The 25,884-nt window shown below is 41.3% G+C and overlaps 1 protein-coding gene across 1 annotated transcript in view; it reads right to left on the bottom strand.

Annotated features, from left to right (window-relative positions):
* Positions 1–25,884, bottom strand: part of LOC124594437 (active breakpoint cluster region-related protein) — a 112,095-nt gene that overhangs the window by 63,470 nt on the left and 22,741 nt on the right. Inside the window, exons 2-8 of the mRNA XM_047132844.1 lie at positions 18,288–18,480; positions 5,053–5,227; positions 3,833–3,940; positions 3,502–3,687; positions 3,012–3,218; positions 2,813–2,932; positions 2,515–2,637 (exon numbers count right to left, since the gene is read on the bottom strand). Coding sequence (XP_046988800.1) covers positions 2,515–2,637; positions 2,813–2,932; positions 3,012–3,218; positions 3,502–3,687; positions 3,833–3,940; positions 5,053–5,227; positions 18,288–18,480 — 1,112 coding nt within the window. The remainder of the gene's footprint in view (positions 1–2,514; positions 2,638–2,812; positions 2,933–3,011; positions 3,219–3,501; positions 3,688–3,832; positions 3,941–5,052; positions 5,228–18,287; positions 18,481–25,884) is intronic.

Here is a 25,884-nt window from a genome sequence, read left to right as displayed (position 1 = left end):
TATCGGGATCCTGCCATGCCTAACCACACCCTGCTGGCAGTGTTTTCTTTGTACTTTCTACCAAACTTAATCGTTTTGGCTTTGGTTCTTTACTTTCAGGCATTTCATTTTCTTAATACGCAACAACAATGTTAACGTTTGCCAGAAAGAATATGATTCTCAGAAGATACTTGTAACATATGAAAACCACAAATCTTACTTTCATCACAGTGACAATATTATGAAAAGGATAGATTGCTACTCAATGTGTAGTGGAGATGTTCAGTTACAGATAGGCATAACAAAAAGACAGTCAAACAAGTAAGCTTTTGGCCACTAAAGTATTCTTCCCAATTAAACAACACACACACACACACACACACACACACACACACGACCACTGTCTCACGCTGTCAAGGCCAGACATGTGACTCAACATCTCTGCTATATGGTGTTTATCCTTTTCAATCAATTTTTGACAAAATATTTTAACTGGATAGATAAAAAAATCTACTTACTAAGCCGCGGCAGAAGACACACACAAAATATTTTTATTAGGCAAGATTTAGGAGCTAAGATGCTCCTTCTTCTGGCAGAAGGGTTGAAGGGAAAGGACGAGGGGTGAAGGGAAAGGACTGGAGATGTCAAGGAAAATGAGTTTATTTCGGGAAAGTCAGCCAGAACTGTGGGCCAGGGGAGATTTGCCAGATGGGATGAGAAGGAAAGACTGATTGTTGGGGACTGCATCAGACAAGATTTGAAAACATCAGAGCTTAAAGGTGGAAGGCATGGTAACATGCAAGATTGAGATTACTGCTTAAACAATTTCCAACCCATTGTTTCATGTGTCTAATGCATGATGCAGTATCTTCCAAATGTGACATGTAGCATGTTTTGTAAATACATTAAACAGAAGTTTCTGGTGAGATTCATGTGGATTTTGGATCATCCATGGAGTATCGGGTACGCTTGCTGTACTTACGAATAAAATGTGCTTATGTAAACTACTCATATTGCAAAAGTTTCTCTTCTGAATGTTGGTCTTTAAGGTAAGTGATGATACGAGTGGCTCTGTGGTCTAGCTGGTAGAACACTGGCCGGACATTTCAGGTTCATTTCTGGGTATGGGTGGGGCTATTTCCTTGCTCCAGTCCCTCCAGAATGGCTCCATGTAAACTCAGCTCACTATCAAATCAGTAGAGGTGATCTTTGCAGATGATAAAAAGTGATCGGGGCAATGGGACCACTACCCTCCCCCTCCTACTGCCGCAGTGAAGAAAGGCTGCACTCTTACAGACCAACTCCCTGGCCATGGGCTTGTGCCACAGACTTAACCTGCATATGTGATGAAAATTATAAATCCTGAAACACTATTTCAGTATTAGGATTATTTTCCTTGTGGCTGCACCTGTCTCTAATTAATATCCTTATATTTAGAATTCATATTACGTGAAAACAACCAATGAATACTTGTTCATTTAATAGACCTACATCAATTTGTCTGTGGTGTAACAATATTATGAAAAGTTGCTACTCACCATATAGTGGAGATGCAGAGTCGCAGATAGGCACAACAAAAAGATTGTCACAAATAACACTTTCGGCCAGCAATGCCTTCATCTAAAATAGACCACACACACACACACACACACACAAATGCAACTCACCACCAGTGTGGTTTCAGTTGCCTGAGACTGCAGTCATGTGTGAGTTACATTTGCATTTGTGTGTGTGTGTGTGTGTGTGTGTGTGTGTGTGTGTGTGTGTGAAGGGGGGGGGATCTATTTCCGATGAAGGACTTGCTGGCCGAAAGCTTTATTTGTGACAGTCTTTTTGTTGTGCCTATCTGCAACTCAGCATCTCTGCTACATGGTGAGTAGCAACTTTCCTTTTCATAATATTTTTACATTCCATCCTGGATTTGCCATTGTTTGATTTCTGTCTGTAGTGTGACATTTATTTCGTGTGAGTTGATTAAAAAACAAAAGGAGTTAAATTAAACATTAAAGAATCTCAAATAAACTCCAAGAAAGCCTTAAGAAATCTCATATGATAAAAGCTATAAACCACTGTGAAGCACAGATGATACTTTCATACATGTCATCAGAGTCTTTTGTGGTGGCACAACTGAATAAAACCTTCTTGGTTTTCATGAGCTGTCCAACTCGCCTTCCGGGCACACGTCATTTCGGCCCTATCTGAATGGTGCCAGCAGCTGTAATCATAGGTATATGAGTGGTATAAGTGGGAAATAGTGCCAGTCCTGGCCGTCAATATAGTTTTACTTCTGACGACAATGGCGGAGCTAGCCATCGAAAGCTCGAGAATTTATTGGAGTTGACGCAGCTTAAAAACCGAGAAGATTTTATCCAGATACTTTCACATCTCAACCAGAAGGCTTTGTTCTAGTTGCACAATTAACGACTATTTCAAATTATAGAAGATTAAAAACTTGAAAATTCTAATGCTGCCTCTTACTGCTCTTGGTAACAATTGCAGTATCTTGCTTTTCATACATTTGTAACGGAATCATACCTTGTACTTGGCACAGGCTAGAACATCATTGAAGAGGAACAAATGGCGTAATTTGCGCTGGCCATCCGAAAGTTCCACTATAAAGGAATTTTTCACAAGCCGTCTCTGGGCTCTGTCAGCTGACTAGAACAATGTCAGAGAAAAGTTTCAACTCAGAAAGGAGGAGCAACATTACAAATCCTGATATTTAGACAATGTAAACACAATGCACAATAATAAAGTTTATTTAAAGCAAACATGCCTGAGAGGAATAACATTTAATCTGGGGGAAAAAAAAAATCCTAGCATGCATACTTACTGGAAACATTGTTTTTGTCTGGATCATGTTGAATTCATCTAAGAAATTCTGTGTCATCTTCAGTGCATCAGTTAAAGTTTTGTGATCCGGATGGGATTCTGGAGTATACCTCAGCAAATCCTGGTAAGAAATGTGAAATGCATTTGCTGACTTGTCAATTATGTGTCTGTTTACTCAAATATGCATAGAGAAAACTCACATGAAGCACTAGTGCATTCTTCTGAACACGTGCTACTGGCTTGTGTAAGAGGTCCTCTAATGACAAACTCTGGCCATTAAGAGATTTAAGACGAATGTCACGCGTTATTTCTCCAAACTGTTGATTATTACTACTGCATTTCTTCACTGTTTCAGTAGCTCGAACATAATTGTGCAGGAAAGCACCATATATATTGATGTTGCTTGCCTGTGAATAAAAACATTATTAGCAACTTTTTGTTTCCAAATACGTATATTTTTTAAAGTCTATTTCATGAGTAATTACATGTTCTTAAAGATACATATTTAGAGTTTTGAAAGGAAACTTAAGCAGAAGACAGTATGCACACAAGTGGCTAGATGTTGATCAAGCAAGTCCACAAAATTGAAAAGTAAATGGGATATAGAAGTGACAGCTCAATTAAGAACCAGGAACTGGAAGCATGTCCATTTCAAATGTTATTACAGGTTCTGCTTCACTTCAAGATTACCATGATTCGAAAATGATCACCAATGGTAAGCCTTCCATCCCAGTTCTGAGTACGTCTTTTAAGCCCTTCCAGAAATCTGCTGTGAAGGCTGTGTAAATCTGGAACCTTGTAAAAAATGGTGTTGAATTCTTCTTCTGATATGACTGGCTGTGACGTTGTCAGTGTTGCTTTGATGGCTTTCATGTACTGAAAAATGAAGAAATAACACATTAGTAGTGAAATAGGTAAACATTTAAATCAAGTAGTTATGGAGGCAAAATAACAATAAAAATAATAACAACAATAATAATAATAGTAATAATAATTTTATGGAAACACTTTCAGAACTAACCTGTAGCATAACATTCAAACATTCCAGGTATATCGTTTCGCTTTCTATGATACTCGATATTATACACCGATACATGGTCATTCTCTCAGCTTCAGCTTTATTTGCTTCCTGCAAAACAAAGATTATGTAAGTTATGCCACAATGCCAAATAGTAGTGTACTGTAAACAGAAATTTAAGCAATCTTGTTTCAAAAATTAATATTCAAAAAATACATGTCGGAACACTGCTGACGGCCCTCTTATTCACAATGAACTGATGGGAACAGTACTAGTCACAGAATGTGTGATGAGGCTCTGAAAACAAAGACAATGGAATTGCCTTGTCAGATGATTTCCAGTTAGAGTACTATAGTAAAATGTACAGGGAAAAAAATCAGTATAGGTTTGGTTGTGTTCCTACCATACTTATTAACACTCCAGCACCAGATGGCCAATTGGTTCAACTTAATTTACCCTAACTGTTCATGAAACTAGATATGCAAATGAAGCTTACAGACCCCTTATAATACTATTTTCTCCCCATTGTTCTTCCGGCATGTCAGTAACATTTTGTGTGGCTCCCTATAGATAAACTGATTTACTAACATAAATGAAGACCTGAATGTCACATATTCACCACATTTGCTTCATCTCTGAAATTTGATGAGTAACAAAGTGAATATGGACCTCATTGATGAATTACTTTCTTTTTCTTCATTTTGTATAACAAAAGCAGCTGCGAAAACTAAAAGTAGGTAAAGTGGATAAGTTATAACACAGGAAATCTCAATAATGAATGAGTGAAGCAAATGTTAAAAATTTCCACTGATATATTAGATAGCAAAGACAGCAATAAATATGAAAGGAAAGAGCAGTATTCCACTGTTGCATGTATTGGGGAAAATAAAATAAAAGATACAAAAATCAATTAAAAGTTTAAAAAATGTATTGTTTATTTCCTTCTTATTTAGGCCACTTGTGTCTACTTTCACCTAACATCCTATCCAAAAATCTTAATTGAACCCTTGTAAAGTCTTGTTTCCAATATTTTCCACTCTCTTTGTCAGATGAAGAAATTTCTAGTTCTAAATGTTACCGTTTTGCAGACTATTTTTCTTGCTGCTACCACTCCATAATAAGGCTATAAATATCTTCATTTGACTGCAGCAATCTAAAAAAAAAAAAAAAAAAAAAAAAAAAAAAAAAAACGCTTTGCATTTTACAATAGATTTTTGTCATACCTGAAATGAAGCTTTTTTATTTGATTCGAGTGATGAACTACTGGCATAAGAAATATTGCTAATAACATCATCTGTTGCTTCAGTGTCCATTGATATTGTTCGCATCAGGATTGGAGCATCTATTTCATCTTCAGATTCAACTGAACTGCTCCGATTTTCAGTGGCACTATGATGTCTACAAAAAAAGAGAAATAAATAAAAACACACATAAATTGTCCAGTCTTTAAAGAAACAGGAAACTTATATATTATGACCTATCATTTTACTACCATTCACAAAATTCTTTGTCCATGTTTCACTTTCTATACAGCTATTATCTACTTTGGCTAAAAAGTAAATGAAGGTAAACAGTTTTTCACCGTCAGTCCTTAGGCTTAATGGAAACCCAAATATTCTGTGTAGCAAATTAAACTCATGTTCAGAAAAAGCAGTACACCCTCAATGACAGGAGATAGGATGTTCACGTTCACAGGACATGTACATAATATGTTATGCAGAAATGATTACATTTACATTTGAAGAATGGTGGCCCATGGGTTCAAGGTCAACATCAATATCATGATGCAACACCACCTACTGGTAAAATGTGCCCGCGACTCTCATTGTCACTATAAACCAAAGGTAATGGATCAGTGTGACTGGAGAAGACATGCAGGACATCTTGCAGGCATATGCACAAACCATACCGTCAAATCAGTGAGTTTGAAAGAGGGGGGCTTTATATACATGAGAAAATGTGATGCATCTAAGCAGGGAAGGGCTGCTTGTATGGGATGGTGTGTTTTGGCAGTGAACGGGTGTGTGCAGAATAGTTCATGGAAGGTCACAAAAATGAACAGAGTTGGTCAGGTCCCACCACCAGACCACCCCAGTGAAGATCGACACATCACCCGAATGGTGTAACAGGGCCAATCTGTGTCCTCCTCAGCTCTGACGCAACAGCGGAATAGTGTAACAGATTTTACACTATCAGGGTGATGGTCAGTCACCATTCCCTATGGCATGGTTACGTGCTTGTCGTCCACTTCTCCACCTACCTTTGACAAAGGTACAGAAACATGCCACATGGCAATGGAGTATGGAACAATGTCACTAGAAACAGGAATGGCATTATATAGGGTTTTTGGATGAATCCAGGTTCTGTTTGAAAATGATGGCCACATTTTGGTTCACCGCAGACAAGGATAATGGCATCCTGTGAGTGCATTCGCATAAGACATACAGCAATGACTCTGGGCCTTGTAGTGTTGAGTGCTACTGTGTACAACCAGAAATCACAGTTGGTGGGTGTCCAGGGCACTATGACCAGTGTGACCTACAAGAATAACATCCTGTGACCCTTAGCCATACCCTTTCTGCACCACACCCCAAAGCCATTTTTCAGAAAGACAATGCACACCCACATGTTGGTGCACAAACACATATTTTCTTGGTGTCACAGGATGTCAGTCTTTTACTCTGGCTCGCCACATCACCAGACTTGCCGCCAATCGAAAATGTGTGGAATATGGTAAAATGATGGATGCAGTGCTATGACCCAGGGCCAACTACCACAGGTGAACTTTGAAACCAGGTGCATACAGCATGGATGGCTATACCACAGGACACCATTTGTACCTTGTAAGTGTCGACATGATCACACATAGAACAGTTATCAGGGAACATGGCGCACCCTGGGCCTACTAGGTAACAGTGCAAATGCTGAATTGTGGTGACTGAATGCTAATCATTTCTGCAGAACATACTAATGTACAGTTCTGTTTTTTCTCAACATGAGTGTATATTATTTACACTATTTCACATTTTATGGTCAATGGCTAAGTTTCTATTCAGAATACTTCCCTTACACACCTACATGAATGGGGTATGGTGATCAGAACTGTGATTTGTAAATGAAGTACTGAAGGCTTACTGTGACTACTTTCCTTTGCAAGAATGTTTGATTTAAATCTATGAAATGAGTACATATAATTATACTTAAGAGCTCAATACAAGTTATTAGCATAAAATATATAGCTGCCACTGGGCATGATAAAAATTTGAACTATTTCGGTGTGTCAAATTGTTCTGCATGGTGCAACACAATTGGAGGGTTGCTGTTACATCTGTCACTGCTTTATTCCTTTTCCAAACCCATATACAGGGTGGCACATGAAATGTGTTACCAACTGTTTCTTTCACAAGTTATGACGCACATTAGATATCCTGCTGGGATCTTTACAGCAGAGCTTGGAAAAACAAATGAGTTACGAAATGACGTGTAATTCACGATACTGCCGCTAGGAGACTAGTAAGCAGCAATGGCTGACAAAGGAAGACTGACGACACAGCAACGATCGGCAATTGTGTTACTTTTTCATGAAATGAAAAGCCTTGTTGTGACTGAGAGGCGTTTTCGACAACAGTTTAACACACGATGGGTCCCTTGCAAGAAGACCATCCACAGGTTGTACGATAAATTTGTACAGGAAGGAACAGTATTGGAAGCGAAGCGATGTCGACCTAAACCTGTTTGTTCACCGGAGAATATTGGAGTGGTACGAGTTGCTGTACAGAGAAGTCCCGGGAAATCGCGTAAAAAGGCAGCAGTGCAACTGGGAATATCCAGACACTCCGTTCAATGCATTCTTAAAAGTGACCTCCATATGTACCCATACAAGATAACCTGTGCACAGAAGCTCACTGAAGCACACAAGCAGCAGAGACTACTGTTTACTCAGTGGGCAGAGGATAGGGAAGAAACTCTCAACAACATTTGGTTTTCAGATGAGGCGCATTTTCATTTAGACGGTGTGGTTAATATACAAAATGTATGCTTTTGAGCCATTGAAAACCCACAAGTGCTTCATGAACGACAACATTATGCTCCGAGGATTACAGCGTGGACAGCAATTGCCAGTCATGGACTTATTGGGCCCTTTTTCTTTGAAGAAACTGTGAACAGCGAGCGTTACTTGAGCATGCTTCGCAATAGCTTCATTCCACAGCTTCTTGGTACTGCCTTGTCCTTCAACACACAGTGGTTCATGCAAGATGGAGCAAGGCCACATACTGCAAACACTGCGTTGGAGATTTTACACGAGCATTTCGACATGTGGATCATTTCACTCAGGTTTCCAGGTCGCTTCAATGACGGACAAAATTGGCCCCCCAATAGTCCAGACCTCAATCCATGTGACTTTTTTCTTTGTGGGTACCTAAAGGAAAAAAATTTCCCGAAACGTCCACGTGATTTGATGGAGCTCAGAAGACTTATTCTTCAAGCTTGCAGTGAAATTACGGAAGACATGTGCCTTAGGGTAATCACTAACTTCAGTGTTCGTTTGAAGGAAGTTATGAAACGAAATGGTGGATATATTGAGCATGTGCTGAGTTAGAACAAATCTCCATGGACAGCTCTTCATTGTAGTATATGTTCCTTTCAGATTGTATTGACAATAAAGTTTATATTCAAAAACAAAATGGTAACGCAATTCGTGCGCCACCCTGTATTTCCAATTAATGAGTTTGGAAAGGAGTATTTTACATCTTTCCATCAGTCACATTACTGCTTTTTGTTTTAGTTAGTGTAAGTAAATACATAATCTCTTTTATTATTTAAAGGCAGTGATGTTTTCCTTCAAATTGTTGCTAACTTTTTCAGATTTTTCTATTTGTATTTTAAAACAGAATTTCTTCCACAAAAATAAAATTCATTAACTACAGGCATGTGGCCTATACACTCGTGTTCAAAATTACTGTAACATCATGAAGTGGACACAACAAGTGAATAATATTTAGGTTACAAGTCAGTACTGTTGACAGAAACAAGCGATTCTCATTTAAAGTTTGAGACCTCAAATCAGAAGGGTTTAAATTATTGCTCAGGTATTACTTAGCATACTGCAATAATCTGATAGTATAACTCAGTTTCTCTGACATCTCTTTAGCAATTGCTCATTGCAAAAATTTTTGCACACTTTTTCCACTTTTTTAACAGTTGAAGTGTTTCCTGCAAAAAGGAGGTAGTTACTCCCAGGAGATTCTGGAGTTACATGCTGTATCTTACATTTTAAAAAATCCCTGTTTGTTCTACGCAAGAAAGATGTAGCTCCAGTCTTTAGTACTATTGTTACGGCTGTTTTTTCCCATTCTCTTGTTGCCAGAAAGAAACAGCTTCTAGAGCTACCTCTTTATTGTATCAGACAACTAATATGGCATGGTTGGTTCGTTTAAAAGAGGAGAGAAAGGACCAAACTACGAGGTCATCGGTCCCTTGTTCCTAATAAAACAATGCCACAAGTGTGAGAATAAAACAGACTAGACATATAACACAAAACAGAAAGAAAGGAAAACCTACAAGAACGAAGGAAAGGCACAAAAGAGGACAAGAAAACAACAGAGACGCTAGAAACAGAAGATAGTAAAACAAGAAACCAGTTTACAGTGGCTGCCCGACCACGAGAATAAAAAGGAAAAGCCAGCCACTCTGCAACACATTAAAACCTCCACCCTAAAAGCACTAGGGTGGAGGACGCAGAAGCACAAAGGACATGCTCTAAAACATAGATAAAATGATAAAACCCACCCTCACGAATAAAACGTAAAACTAAATCAGCCAATGAAGCATTGTAAAATAAAATGAGAGGCAATGAGTCCAGTAACCCAAGATTTCGTTGCTGGGCAGTCAAAGTGGGACACTGCACCAGAATATGGGACACTGTCAACCGGGCGCTGCATCGACAGTGAGGCGGGTCTTCACAGTGCAAGAGGTAACCGTGGGTCGCCTAAGCGTGGCCAATGCTGAGCCGGCAGAGGATAACTGATTCCCTGCGAGAGGCCCGCATGAAAGACTTCCACACATTCGAAGTCTCCCTAATGACACGCAGTTTGTTGTGCGTACTGTTATGCCATTCTGTCTCCCAAAGCCAAAAACCCCTGCGGCGTAAGTCACAACACAGATCAGGTTCAGAGATGCCCATCTCCAGAAGTGGTTTCGCGTAGCCTGTCGGCAAGTTCGTTGCCAGCAATGCCGACATGTCCTGGGGCACACACAAACACCACTGAATGACCTGACTGTTCCAGGGCACAGACGGCACCTGGATGGTCGCTATCAAAGGATGATGAGGATAGCACTGGTCGAGAGCTTGTAGGCTGCTCAAGGAGTCAGTACACAGAAGAAACAATTCCTTGGGGCATGCACAGCTATTCTGAAGTGCACGAGGCATGAGATATGGCCACCAGCTCTACAGTGAATACACTGCAGTCATCTGGCAAGTAATGCTGTTCAATATGGCCTCTGTGGACAAAGGCGAAGCCAACATTACCATAAGCCATCGAGCTGTCGGTGTAAACCACTTCAGAGCCCCAGAACCCTTCAAGAATCGAGAGGAAATGACAGCAGAGAGTCACAAGGTTAACAGAGTCCTTAGCACCACACGAAAGGTCTTGGTGAAGCTTCGGCCTACAGCTACACCATGGAGGTGTATGTGAATGGACCTCGAGGACATGTGGTGAAAGGAAGAGCTCCAGTTCGGACAGAAGCGATCCCATGCGAACCACAATCGTTAGCCCTGACCTGCACCGCCTATGCGGGAGGTGAACCACCGTAGTTGGGAAAAGAAGACAGTAATTAGGATGTTCAGGAGAGCTACGAATGCGTGCAACATAACTGGCGAGCAGTTGTGCACATCTGATCTTCAATGGAAGGAATCCAACCTCCACCAGCACGCTTATCACCGGACTCATCCTAAAAGCTCCTGTCGCTAGTCTAACTCCGCAATGGTGCAACGGGTCAAGCAAATGCAATGCTGAGGGTGCCGCCGAACCATAAATCACACTCCCATTGTCAAAGCGGGATTGAATAATGGCTCTGTAGAGCTGCAGTAGCATGGAGCGATCTGCACCTCAGTTGGTGTTGCTCAGGCAGCGGAGGGCATTGAGATGCTGCCAACACTCCTATTTAAGCTTACGAAGATGAGGAAGCCAAGTCAAATGAGTGTCGAAAACCAGACCTAAGAATTGGTATGTCTCCATTACAGTGAGTGGATTGTCATTAAGGTAAAGTTCTGGGTCCAGATGAACGATACGACGCCGACAGAAATGCACGACACACGTACAGAGATGCACGAGACATGTCTTCATGGCGGAAAACTGGAAGCCATGGGGTAGAGCCCATGACTACGCCTTGTGAATGGCTCCCTGTAGGCGATGCTCCAGTACGGAGCAGCAGTACGAAATGCAGAAGTCATCCGTATACAGAGAAGGTGAGACGGAGGGTCTGACAGCTGCTGCTAGACCGTTAATGGCCACTAATAATAGAGAGACACTTAATACAGGGTCCTGCGGGACTCCATTCCCCTGGATATGGGCAGAACTATGGGAGATGCCAACTTGGACATGGAAAGTACAGAGCGACAGGAAGTTTTGGATAAAAACCGGGAGCAGGTTGTGTCGTAAGCTTTACGTAATCCTCAGACGCAGAGCTGAAAGACGGCTGTTCGGATGGCAGACTCAAGGGACACAAGATTATCAGTGGTAGAGCGACCCTGGCGGAAGCCCCACTGACATGGGGCCAGTAGGCCATGTGACTCCAGGACCGAACCCAACCACCGACACACCCTACGTTCCAGCAGCTTACAAAGAACGTTGGTGAGGCTGATGGGCCAATAGCTATCCACATCAAGTGGGTCTTCACCGGGTTTGAGCACCAGAATGACGGTGCTCTCCCGCGACTGCAATGGAAAGACGCCATCGCACCAGATAAGGTTGAAGATGACGAGGATATGTCACTTGTAGTCAAATGAGAGATGTTTAATCATCTGACTAAGGATCCGATTCATAAATCAATGGCCGAGTAATTACCATGAGCCACACTGAAATGTGTGGCGGACCCAGTATTTAACAGGCAGGGGTGGAACTGAGACAGTAAAGTTTCGACATCTCTGCCTCTGCCAGGAAGCATGGTGCCACCCCACAAGCAGTTATGAGCGTTAAAATCTACCAAAAGTAGGAAAGGTTTAGGGAGTTCATCAATCAGTGCACCTAATACATTCAGGGGTACTGCACCATCTGAAGGAAGATATACATTGCAGTTATTTCCTGTGTTGTCCTCATTCTGGCAGCCACAGCTTCAAGAGGGGTTTGAAGGGGCATAGTTTCACTACAGACTGAGTTTAACACATAATGCAAACTCCACCCGACACATTATAGTCGCTACAGTTCCTGTAATATCTCTTATAGCCGCGAAGGACACGGGTCCACACTGCCGGGGACCAGCTTTCCTGGATGGCAATGCAGAAAGCAGGTGTAAAGCTTAACAGCTGCCATAGCTCAGCCAGGCTGAGGAAAAAACCGCCGCAATTCCATTGGAGGATGACGTCATCATGAGAGACTGGGAAGGCATGGAACATTCAATGAGGCAGTTTACACCTCAGAGTCACCTGCTGCCACCGACTTATTGCCTGAGCAGTCTATATACATTGTGTCTGAGGGTCCCCAGTGGATGCCAGAATCTACACCCCATCCTCAGACGCTGAGCTTGTAGGTAGCGGTGGTGTGGGTGCAACCACAATTTCCTTGGTCTTAGGGGTCTTCTTTTTGGATTTCTCTCGCTGCTCCTTGGATTTCCCTGTCTGGGAGGACTTCACTGGCTCGGTCTCCAGGACTGAGGATGAGCGTAAATCCCTAAGACTAGCTGCTTTTGAGCTTTTCAGCCACTGGTGGGTGTCATCTTTCCCACTAGCAGAAACCTGGGAAGGGAGTGATTCAAGGAACCCATTCCTGGCGAGAGAAGCCGAAGAAGACTTACGCTTCTCTGGCTTAGAAGTGGGGATGGATGTCCCCGATGGTTGGGGGGGGATGTTGCTCCTGAAGTAGGTGGTGAGGGAGCGAGGGAAATGCCCCTCACCATCAAGTGGGCAGGTGTAGCCATCCAGCTCAGAGGTCACTGGGGCTGGCGGAGCTGAAGGTGCCAGAACTGTTGTAGCAGTGGCATAAGACGATGTCATACGTACAGGATGCAGGAGTTAAAATTTTCTCGTAGTCTCAGTGTAGGTCAGTCGGTCCAGGGTCTTGGACTTGATTTTCCTTCCTTTCTCAAGAATCCTGCAGTCTGGAGAGCAAGGCAAATGGTGCTCTCCCCAGTTGACACAGATGGGAGGCGGGGCACATGGAGTATTGGGATGTGATGGGCATCCCCTATCTCGACATGTGATGCTGGAAGTACAGCGGGAAGACATACGGCCAAACTTCCAGCACTTAAAGCACCACACCAGGGGAGGGATACAGGCATTTACATCACAGCGGTAAACCAACACCTTGACCTTCTTGGGCAAATGTATCACCCTTGAAGGCCAAGATGAAGGCACCAGTGGCAACCTGATTACCCCTCTGACCACGGTGGACATGCCGGACGAAATGTACACCTCGCCACTCTAAATTGGCGCGCAGCTCATCGTCAGACTGAAAAGGAGGTCCCTGTGATACATGATACACCGGACCACATTTAAGCTCTTATAGGGCGTGATGGTTACAGAAACGTCCTCCAGCTTGTCACAAGCGAGTAACTTCTGTGACTGGGCACAGGATGCTGTTTTGATCAAGACTGACGTAGATCTCATTTTGGACAATCCCTCAATCTCCCCAAACTTGTCCTCTAAATGCTCAATAAAGAACTGAGGCTTCATCGTCATGAAAGATTCCCCATCAGCTCTCAAACATACAAGGTACTGGGGCGAATAAGATCCACTGCTATCCTTAGCCTGACATTCCTCCCATGACGTAGGCAGGGAGTGGTCGTACTTCTGTGCATTGAAGTGAGCTCATGAAAGCTGAGAGACTGCTGGTGTTTCACCACCGACAAGAGATGATGGACAACGCTTCCATCATGTGTCATCCAGCCTGATGCCACCCACTCCGACCAGGGGCCCTCCCAACGGGTGCCACCCAACAGCAGCAAAGGCCACCTGGCAGGATGGCCATTGCTGGGAGTTCCATTGCCCCAGGGGGATGGGCATCTACCCATTGGCATAAGTGGGGAGTTAATGGTGCAGGCATTAGCAGAGTGATTCCTGTGTGGTCAGGGGGCTACAACCAACAGGGTACATGGCGGCCTCACCACAATGGACTGGCTACCATGCTGGATATCGGGTGCAAAGAAGTCCATGGTCATCGTCGACGCAGAAAGCATAGTGGAAAATGCACCCAGGAAGGTGTCCTCGCCCAAGAGATGGAGAGTGAGCGGGACTGAAATGCGACGAAAAGAAAGTGGGCTAAAGATCTCAATGCACAATGGACACAATGCACCTTGTAAGGCACCCTTCCCCAACTGGCTCGCCCTTCAGGAAAATTTTGAAGAATGGAGGTCAAACACTACAGGGGATCATTACATAAAGGCCAAAATGTGTGAAACTCCTTTTAGTTGCCTCTTATGACAGACAAGAATACCTCGGGCCTAGTCTTAGCCCCGGACTCACAGGGGGAAATATGGCTCATTTACAGAATGTTATGCAAGTGGTATTAACTGTAAAGGAATATTTTCAGATGTGTCTCATGTTCTCGGTTTCAATAAACATAATAGTGGATTCAGAGAATGAGTGATTTCCAAATGTAACGACAATTATCTGTGGGTCTTACAATTTATATTAGCCAGCTGATGGAGGACAAATCACTTGTAGTAAAGATGGTGCAACAACCTGTTCAGGAAAAACTAAACAGTTTTTAAATCTAAGAAATGGAAAGGAAATGTCTGAACAATATCTAAAATCTGTACACGCAAAAAATAAAATTACAATGTATATTCTGTTAGTAGTTTGTCAAGAGGCATTTGCATCATTTTACGGCATTTCTTGCAAATGTGGTGACAATATTGTGAGTCATATGTACCAAAATAAAGCAGTGACTTCAAAGCGAGATGGTCAAGGATAACATAAATATCAACAAAATGAGGTATGCTTGACTAAAAGAGAATTTCACTACAGTAGGAAAGGTAAAGTTAAAAGAGCTGCAGATATGACACAGCTAACATACAGGTGGTACCTAGAAAAACACCACAGGTTCCCTGAATTGTAAGGTTTGTACTTTCAATGTTTCAACACAAAGTTTATGCTCCCACTTGGCAATCCTAAGCTGGATACCTGTCATAAGTGTGACAGCATAGAAAAATAACTCGGCTCACCGCCCATCAGAGAGGATAGAAGCAAGGAGCTGAACAACCAAAAAGCAACACATCCAACTAATGCACAAATATTTCTTTAAGACAAACTTAAAAGAAAAGCAAGCACTTAACAATGCAAGGATGGATGGCAATGTTGGAATGTTCAACATCCAAATAAGGTTTCTCTTTAACACGAATCAAACTTCAGGGAGCACACTCCCACTTACAATAGCAAAATCTATAGACACAACTTAACTAAATGGAACAGTCCATGAGTGTACTGCTGGTTAATAGTGTCAGTTGGCACAATATTTTGGCAATCAGAAATTTTTCATCATTATCAGGTGTGTTGATGAAATGACCTACTGGGGACACACGGCAAACTTTTATCACCTTCCCCTGTGGCTGCCCTTTACGTGATCTGTGTCCAAGGACGTGCACTGGTGGCCAAAGAGGTGATGGCATCACCATCTGCGACCAGCGAGACCCGGTGGGGTACTTTGGCTGTCGTAGCATAGATGTAGGCACTCTGTCCACCAACTCTTTGTGTTTGCTTAATTAGACCAAACACTGGTTCCCAAGCCTTGTTGAGACTACAGCCACAGTCCCAGCTGATAAGACTGTCCCTGGAATGTATTTTGATAGCCTGTTTGACAATGCTGTCCCAGCGATATCTGGCAAGGCACCCTGGCTGTGGAAGCATAGATGCAGGCACTCTGTCCACCAGCTTCTTGTGTCTGCAGTGTCTTCTTAATTAGACCAAACACTGGTTCTCAAGCCTTGAGACCAGAGCCACAGTCTCAGATGAAGAGACTATGCCTGGAGTGCATTTCGATGGCATCTCTGACAATGTTGTCCCAGCATTTCAATGTCTGGGATAGTGTCATTACTCTTCAGAGGAGCCACCAAACTATGTGGCCAGAACAATCATCAACTGGGACTATGGCATAGCCTCAGCAAGGGTTGGAAACCGTCAGTGGGTCTAATTAAGAAGACACTTGGCAAACAAGTTGGTGATCATGGCAACCACACTACTGCAGCCACTGCACTCCGCCAGTGTCATTGCCACAGACAGTGACATAACTGCCTCTTCGGCCACCAATATGACCCTAAGTTGAGGACCGAATATGGAGTGATCCACACGGGGAAGGGCTATACATTGGCTGTGCATCCCCAAGAGGTCAATTTGCAAGGGCACCTGACAATGGTCACATGGCTGATCACTGAAATGTGGTGTCTATGGTGATGTGGGTCTGTTCAATACTGTGAACCAGCAGTACACATGTGGGCTGTTGAATCAACCAATACATTGGGAGAATATGAAGAATCATATAATGTAATTAGTCAACAAATATGTCACTCAAAATGATAAATAATAATTATAAGAGATACTTGGAAATGATTGAAAGCTAATTTTGTTTGTACAGTCAAAATAAATGCAGTATTTCACTTGAAATTTTTGTTATATACAATATTATGATTGTCAACCCGTGATTTTTTGTGAAATTTATTTCTTAAAAGTAGACAGCACATTTGTTTTGCAGCAAGAAACAGGTAGGTTCCACAATAAGATGTGTGGTACAAGATTTGGAAGATATATTTTTGAGTGAAAATACTGTTCTAGTACATAAGAACCATTAAGCAACTTCATTAGAAAAAAATTCTCACACAACTTAGAATTCTAATTTTTTAAGAGTTGTTTTTTGGGTTACTGAAGACTTGGAAAACAGAAGCTGCCTAATGTTTTCTGCAGAGACTTGAGTTATTACTTCACATGCGCCTTGCATACACAAAACAATGAACAATATTTAATACACACTATCAGCCTTCGGTCTAAAAATGTTACCAATTTACTGAGCAATATGACTGACGTGCTGTGAAGATGAGATCTTCTCCTCTACACATTTATTATTGTCTTTTTGTTGTTACTAACCTTTTTTAACGCAGGTTTTTGGCAATGCTTGTAGCACTGAAACGAAACAACAGCTATATCCTTCAGCAAAATATATCCCTGTGACAAGAGCTAATAGTCTTCCGCAGAAGCATGTATCCGTATAGCAAACAGCAAGACACTATCATCTACTGCTGGAAGAGGAGATGTGTTCATACACTCATGAAGTGGGAAGAAAAAGAAAAGATAAACTGCTATACGTTTAGCAACCAGAAAAAGTCACTATTGAGAGGGGGAAACAATCACAATGAAATGAGGAAAGAGCCTGGAGCAACTCTGAGACCTGGGAGATGGGCAAATAAAGCACAAGACACAAAAGTGCAGTGTGCCAACGTGGAAGTACTGTATTATTACAACTAGAACACAACCACAGACCTTAATCTGAGGAAGAAATTTCTAAGAATGTACATCTGGAGCACAGCATTGTATGGTAGTGGATTATGGACTACAGGAAAACCAGAAAAGACAAGATTCAAAGCAGGTAAGATGTGTAACAGATGGATGCTGAACATTGAGTAAGATAACAAATGGGAAGATCCTCTGCAGAAATGGCAAGGGAAGAAGTTGTAGAAAATACTGAGAAAGAATGGTATGACAGGATGTATGTGAAGACATGGAATAACTTCCATGTTACCCTAGGGCACAAACTGTATGGGACGACAAGGATTGACATACATCCAACAAATGGAAGGAGTGATACCCTCAGATCAGCTGGAACCATAGTAATGAGGACAGGTTATTAAGTTTAATTCAGAATTTGAAAGCAAGATTAAAACAGAGAATTTTACTGATCAAATTAAGTGATTTACCAAAGAAAGGCAAATGATAAAATTAACAGTTTACACTGGCTTCAGTGTCAATCACTATGCATCCTTGGAAGCAAACATTTAAAATAAATTTGCCTCAACAGCCATGATACACAGAAAATAGTGGCAGATAATAGTAACTATATATTTAGCTTACAACACTACAAACCTATCACTAACAAATAGTAAACCTGAAAGTCTTGACAGAATAATGATAAGGACAGTTTTTCTCCAACAAAGTGGGCACATGTTTTGTAGGATATGTAAAAGAGATTAATAATTACAAAAACACAATTACATGTTAAAGCATTAGTTAATAAATCAGTAGAGATTAAGAACTTACTTTATAAAATAGTCAATGTTCACATAATTTGACTGCTTGTCGGGAGAGTGTGGTGCTGGTGTGGTGGCTTTCAACAGTTCTAACTGCGATTGTGAGAGAGGGCTGTTAGAAGGAAGTGTCATCATTGCTCCTTCAGTATCAGTGTCGGTCATTCCGGAACTGGTACCACTTGTCATAGTACTGACACCATCACCTTCAACAAAATATTATAATAAAAACATGAAATATGCACTCTTTAATCTCTACTCTTCAATCTACCTTGACATTAAAGTCTTAGCATGTTCTACAAAAATATACAAGTCTCTTATAGACAGCTGTACGATGGCATAAATAAGCATTATATGGACAATGTTTAAATATCCCTTAATCCTTTTTCAGATAGCTGATATTATTCTATGAAGTGTTGCCACAACTTTTCCAAATGATGGCACTATTCTTACCTCCTGTTTTAGAGCATATTTACAGGGGCATCCCACTATTTTTTTTTATTGTTCCTTGGTCTCTCAAAGGAATAATGAGACTACAGTTCTTTGATGTGATATAGCATCTAAAGAATCCCTTAGAACATACTTTGATATGTTTGAACACTGCTCTGAAATGTCTCCATGGTTTCACTTTTGGTCAACTTTTTCTCTCAGGTTCCATTGTCCATCTGAGCCTAAGGCACTTAGACATGAAACAATCCTCTACAAACAAAATTCATAGAGTGCCAAAACAGCAACATCTACAAAAATGAGGGAGCTGTAGTGCATGTAAATAAGTAACACAGTAAACAAAAGGTTGCGAACTACTGTGAGGAACACGTGTGCAGTAGTACAGTATATAAAGCTTGCACTTATCACGAAAGCCTTTTAATTTAGATTCAAAAATTTGGAATTTATCACACACACTTTTCAGTTCTGATGGAAATTTACTAAAAGTGCACCTTTTGTACAATGGTTCAGGACTGTTTAAATATAAATTGCTGTGCCATCCAGTGTTCACTGAGAGACGGTTGCTGCTCCCTGAACTGATTATTACTAAACAGCAAAAATCTCTTGATGGAACTCAGGCATAATGCAAGGAGAAGAGCTAGAATTCCGAGACTCTTGAACAGTAGTTGGTAACACATTTGAAAAAAAAAAAGTGCAGATAATAACATTAATTTTCTGATAAAGATTATAAATGTGAAATTTTCTTTCCTCTACCTTCATCCTAAGAAGGACATGGTTCAGGTATACCAGTCCAGGGGGGAGGTTACTGGGTGACGAATGGGGTGCTCCTTTGTGGCTAATTCTTGGTGTTGGTGGGAGGATTGGGATTGTGTAGGGATATGGCACAGGAAATCTGTTTGCAAACTAGGTCTGGGGAATAGTGACTGCCTGTGAAAGCCTTTGTGAGCCCTCCAGCAAACTGGCCAAGGAAGTTCTTTGCAGACAAAGGTTCCATCGCTAACGTTATGAATGACAGTGACTACCTGGCAGAGGCCTTGCCAACTGTTTGACTCCTCCATCTATAAATTCTTCGAGAGTGATCCCATCCCAGAGGCCCAGTGTAACCTACAATCCCTGCTTAAAGACTTAGGCCGCCCTCAGAATCTCTCCCCTAAATTGGTTTTCCTCCTTGCCCTATGGCATCCTGCATACCCATCTTTTACATGCTCCCCAAAACACACAAAGGAAACAATCTTGAACGCACCATTGTAGCTGGTTATTGTGCTGCCACTGAAATGATTTGACTCTCACTGACCAACATCTCCAACCCACTGCCCAAAACCTAGCCTCCCAAGTAAAACATACTGACCACTTTCTTCAGTGACTGTACACCACCCACACTCCTTTACCTGCTGGATCACTACTCGTCACTATTGACGCCACTTGCCTATACACCAACATCCTTCATGCCCATGGTGCTACTGCTATTGAAAACGACCTCTCCCAATATCCTTTAGACTTCAAACGCACTACTTCACTCCTCATACACGTTAGTAACTTATCATAAGATACAACTACTGGAGGGAAAGGTATACAAATATACAGCACAGCAATGGGCATCTGCATGCCAACTTGTTTATGGGCCATCTACAGGCAATTTTCCTAGCTTCTCAAAACCTCAGCCTCTGGTCTGGTTCGGGTACACTGATGATGTCTTTATGATCTGGACTCAGGGCCAACACAACCTATCATCATTCCTTTGCAACCTCGACACCTTCTCACTCAGCCACATCACCAACGTGCCACTTTTCTGGACGTTGACCACACCCTCTCTGATGCCTCCATCCACACGTCACTGTCCATATTAAACCCACCAACCACCACCAGTAGCTGCATTTCGACAGCTGCCTTCCCTTCCAAACCAAAAAATCCCTCCCAATACAGTCTGGCCTCCTGGCGACGCCGTATCTGCAGTAACAAGAGCACTCTTGCACAGCGTGCTGAAAGTTTCACAAAATGCCTTCACAGACAAGCTCTATCCTCCAGATCAGGTCCACAAACACATATCTCATGTCATATCCCCACACATCCCCTATGCACCTCCAAATCCCAACCACTGACATAGGAGATATCCTTGTGGTAGACCCACCCAGGTGCAAGACTTGCCCAATCCATGCACCCAGCAGCTCCTATTCCAGTCCTGTCAGAGACTTATCCTGCCCCATCAGAGGCCAGACAACCTGTGACAGCAGCGAAGTCATGTATCTGTTCTGCTGCAATCACTGCACAGCTTTTTATACTGGTAGGGCAACCAACCAGTAGTCCCCCAGGATGAATGGCCAGCGCCAAACTGTGATCAAGAGTGAAGTGGGCCAACCTGCGACACAACATGCACCTGAACATAACTTGTTTAATTTCAATGGCTGCTACACAACCCCAGCCATCTGGATCCTCCCCTCCAACATCAGCTTTTCTGAACTGCACTGATGGAGGATATCCCTACAACACATTCTCCACTCCCATAATTATTCCGGCCCCAACCTACCATAACATACTGCATCCTAATCCTTGACCCAACAGTTTCTGCCCCCTCTGTCCTATCACCTCCTCCCAACTCATGGTCCTTCACTATTCCTGTGGGCTGCTCTGTACCAACACATCTGCCATTCTTCCCCCCCTTCTCTGCTCCTCTCCTCTTCCATTTCCCCTTCCCCCACAGCCTCTTGATGCTGCACCTGGCAGCCTTGTCCTGCAGCATCTAGTCCTTGCACACTCTGTTAGATGGCACTCTTCTCTCCCCCCACCTATACCCCACTATTCATTCCCCTTCCCTGCCCCACTCTGGACTGCTGCTTTCGTTCAAAACAACAGTTGTATTCTCGCCTTAGTGGCCAGAGATAGGGGTTGCATGTGCATCAAATGTACTTGCTCATGTGAATGTTTGTCTACTGAACAAGGCCTTGGATGAAAGCTCAATGTGCAACACTCTTTTTTGCACTTGTATGCAATTCAATGTGTCTCTATGGAGAGTAGCAATCTATCCTTTTCAAGATATTGTTAATATTTCAACCGTGACTTTCCACTGTTTGATCAAATATGTGATTGAGCAAAGTATCTACAGTACTTTTTCAGGTTGTTAGTGTTTTGATTGTTTTTCCACATAACGAAGGAAAGAAAGGAAGGAAGGACGGACGGACAGAAGGAAGTTCACAATTGAATGTCTCTCTGATGTCAGTTCTGATCAGAGAGATTTGATTAGGCATAAGTGGGGAAAGAAATCGGCCTTGGCTCTGTTTAAGGAACTAACCAAGCACTCTGTAGAAGTTGATTAGGGCAACCACAAAATGCTAATCAAGATGGCCATATGGTGATTTGAACCCCTTCTTTCATAATATAAGTTCAGCTTTTACACCACTGCACTACATTCCTTGGTGTTGCATCAAAACAAGTTGCGTTTTGACACAAACTGCAATTATAGAAAAGTCTTGATTGCACAATTCTTTATTAAAGGTTACAAGTTTCAAAAGATAGTTGTCAGACATAAGCTATGGGACAGTGTACGGATATTATTAAAAGTAAGTAACACATACCAGTATAGTTCATGATCATGAGGAACTCTGTATGCACAATTACTTCATTACTTACATGTACATCTAGTGTTAGCTCAACAAACTGAGCACATGTCCTGTATATAGAAATACAACTGTCATTTTATAAAGACTGCTAATGGTAGTGCAGTTGTTGGTTCAATGAATACAAATGTCAAACTGGATGTAGTGTATTAAAATGCCAAAGAAGTAAATTACACAGCCAGGTGGAGTAAACATTAACTAAAGACAATTCACATCATAGAGTAAATATACTAAGATGCTTTCACTGGAAAACGACATTAGGACTTTTAAGAAACAAGAAACTTATGCTATTGTTAGGTAAAAGTTTAATGACAATAAAACATGCACCAAGATATAATGATGATGTATATAAAAGGTTAAAAGACGAACTGTATGTCAAAATACGACAGTAACACAGTGGAAAAAACTATTTCAGTGTATGAGATTAATACACATAGAATGTTATAATGTGCTGCTGCACCAATAAATAAAATAATACATGAAAAAAAGTAATACAGCAGTACTAAAACAGAAGTAAACTAACACATGAAGTAAAGTAACACAGTAGTATTAAAATATAAGTAAAATAATACATGAAGTAACTGCACCAATGAGTAAAATAATACTTGAAGTTACAATTTAGACTAATGTGTGTTTTCTCGCTAATACATTTTATCACACACTTTTTGTAACGCCATGTATTATTCTTATTGGTGCAGCAACTTCATGTGTTATTTTAGTACTACTATGTTACTTTATTCCACATATTATTTTAATGATTGGTGCAGAAACACGTTATGACATCTTATGTAACTTGAAAATTGATTATTTTAGGAACTCCTCAGAGACATTCACTGGAGAGATGTTTACAGTGCTCATGGCATGAATGAAAAATATAACACTTTTGCTAATAAAGTGCTTACCTTATTTGAATACTGTTTGCCCCAAAACTAACCAAGGTTAGAGCAAAGTGCACAAAGAAGCCTTGGATTACTTAAGGAATAGAGGTATCTTGTAAAACAAAAAGAAAACTGTCTCTGTCAATCCGAAACAGATCTGATGTTGATGCTACAGCACATTACAAGAAATACTGCAAAATATTAAAGACTGTAATACAGACATAAAGCAAATATATTACAAGGAAAAGATAGTCAAATCAGATAACAAAATAAAGACAATATGGGATATAGTGAAGGAGGAGATCGGTAGAACCAGACATGAAGAGGGGCGAATAGCATTAAGAGTAAACGATACATTGGTGACAGATGTGTATAGTGTTGCAGAATTTTTTAATAAACATTTTCTAATTGTTACTGAAACGATGAGGTTGTCAGGTTCTGTAGATGCTGCCCTTAGATACGTCAGACCAGAGATTTCAAGTAACTTCCATAATATGAATTTGATCCTCACTACCACAGCAGAAGTAAAGTCCGTGATAAAATCTTTAAAATCCAAAACATCTAGTGTGTATGATGAAATATCAACGAAGTTAAAGAACATGATTCTGAGTTAAGTACTCTATAAAGCTATCTGTGTAACCAGTTGTGTATCAGTGGGGTCGACCGAAGTGTCCGATCCCACCTGTCAGCTTTGACCCGTGACATAAGGCTGTTGTGGTGTGTGAGGTCATGATGGCGCGGAATTTAGTTTGTGAGAGTGGCATGTTTGAGGTATCATTTTGATGCGATCGGTGGTGCTCTCTGGTGGTGTGTTGGGTGATGTTTTCGGTTTAGTTTGCGAGTGTGGCGTCGTGTGTGAATTTTGGTAAATTGCTTTTTTTTATGTCTTTGGTAGGTATGGATATGACTGACAGGGTCAACAGTTTTTGGTTGTCAGCTATGATGGGGGACAGTGTATGGTCTCTTATAAAATTTCTTCAAATATTCGGATTATTGGAAGAAGTCGTGAAGTGTTCAGTATGTCGTGAAGAAATGAGGCTTACTTAAAGTTCCGATGTCTCGGACCAGGGACAGCTGTATGTGGAGATGTCGTAAGGATAACAGGTCAAGGGAGGTGTTCGATCCCAATGTGTGGCTGTGAATGTTGGTATTGGTATCGGGAGATGTTTTTGAGCTATATAGGTCAAGGGAAGTGTTAGGTCCTAATTTATGGGATCGGGAGCTGCTGTTGAGCTATATAGGTCAAGAGAAGTGTTCGATCCCAATTTATGACATCGGGAGATGCTGTTGAGCTATATAGGTCAAGGGAAGTGTCCGATTCCAGATGATTTTGTGATTAGTGGTATTTGCGGAGTTTTGTGATGTACGTTTTTTTCGTCATTTTGCGTGGTTTTGTATGGAGGTGGGTGTCTAAATTTGTTTATATTTAGTTTGTCCCCCACCAACAACCCCCTATTACCCGCGCTTGTCCCTTTAGTGTCATTAGGCTTTTTGTGGAATATGTGTGTGTTTGTTTTTCGATGTATTTTCATCCTCTTAATGTGTATGTAACGACTTTATATGCGCCATATTGGAATCGTGGTTTATGGTTGTTTCCGCCATATTTGGAGACGACGTGGGTCAAAGCAGACGGGTGGGATCGGACGCTTCTGTATTTCCTATCAGTGGAATATTTCCTGAATGGTTGAAATATGCTGTTTAAGAAGGGAGATTAAGAAATAGCATCAAAATTCCCTCCAATTTCACTTTTGCCAACAATCTCAAAAATTTTAGAAAAGGTAATGTACAATCGGCTTTATAACCATCTTATCACAAATAACATACTGTCAAAGTCGCAGTTCGGATTTCTAAAGGGTTCTGATATTGAGAAGGCTATCTACAGTTACAGTGAAAATGTACTTAATTCATTAAACAAAAAATTGCAGGTAACCAGAAAATGCTGCAAAATGGTTCAAATCTTATATCTCCGACAGGAAACAAAGGGTGCTATTAGGAAAGAGACATGTATTACACTATCAGGCATCATCCAACTGGGAACCAATTACATATGGGGTCCCACAAGGTTCCACCTTAGGTCCCTTACTTTTTATTGTGTATATCAATGACTTTTCATGAGTAACATTACCATATGCTAAGTTTGTTTTGTTTGCCAATGATACAAACATTGCAATAAATAGCAAATCAACTGTAGTCTTAGAAAGATTGGCTAATAAAGTATTTGTGGACATTAATCACGGGTTTTAGCTCATTCTTTGTCATTAAACTTTGAAAAAACACACTACATGCAGTTCAGAACTTGTAAGGGGTGTCCCACGAATATATGCCTAACATACAAGCAGATACAAGAAGTGGACAGTGTTAAATTCTTGGGCTTACAGCTCGATTATAAATTCAACTAGGAGGAGCACACCACAGAACTGCTGAAGTGTCTGAACAAGTTTCTATTTGAAATGCGAATTCTGTCAGACATAGAGGATATATAAATGAAAAAGCTGGCATTCTATGCTTACTTTCACTCCATAATGTCATATGTGATTTTTTTTTTTCTTTGGGGGGGGGGGGGGGGGGGGGTAATTCAGCAAGCGAAGCTAAAGTTTTCTGGACACAAAAATGTGCAAGAAAGAGTTATATGGGGTGTGAACTCAAGAACATCCGGCAGAGGCCTGTTTAGGGA

The sequence above is a fragment of the Schistocerca americana genome, chromosome 1 (assembly GCF_021461395.2).
Source record: "Schistocerca americana isolate TAMUIC-IGC-003095 chromosome 1, iqSchAmer2.1, whole genome shotgun sequence".
NCBI classification, from domain to species: domain Eukaryota; kingdom Metazoa; phylum Arthropoda; class Insecta; order Orthoptera; family Acrididae; genus Schistocerca; species Schistocerca americana.
Note: the sequence above shows the minus strand (reverse complement) of the source record. Positions and strands in the feature narration are given on the sequence as shown.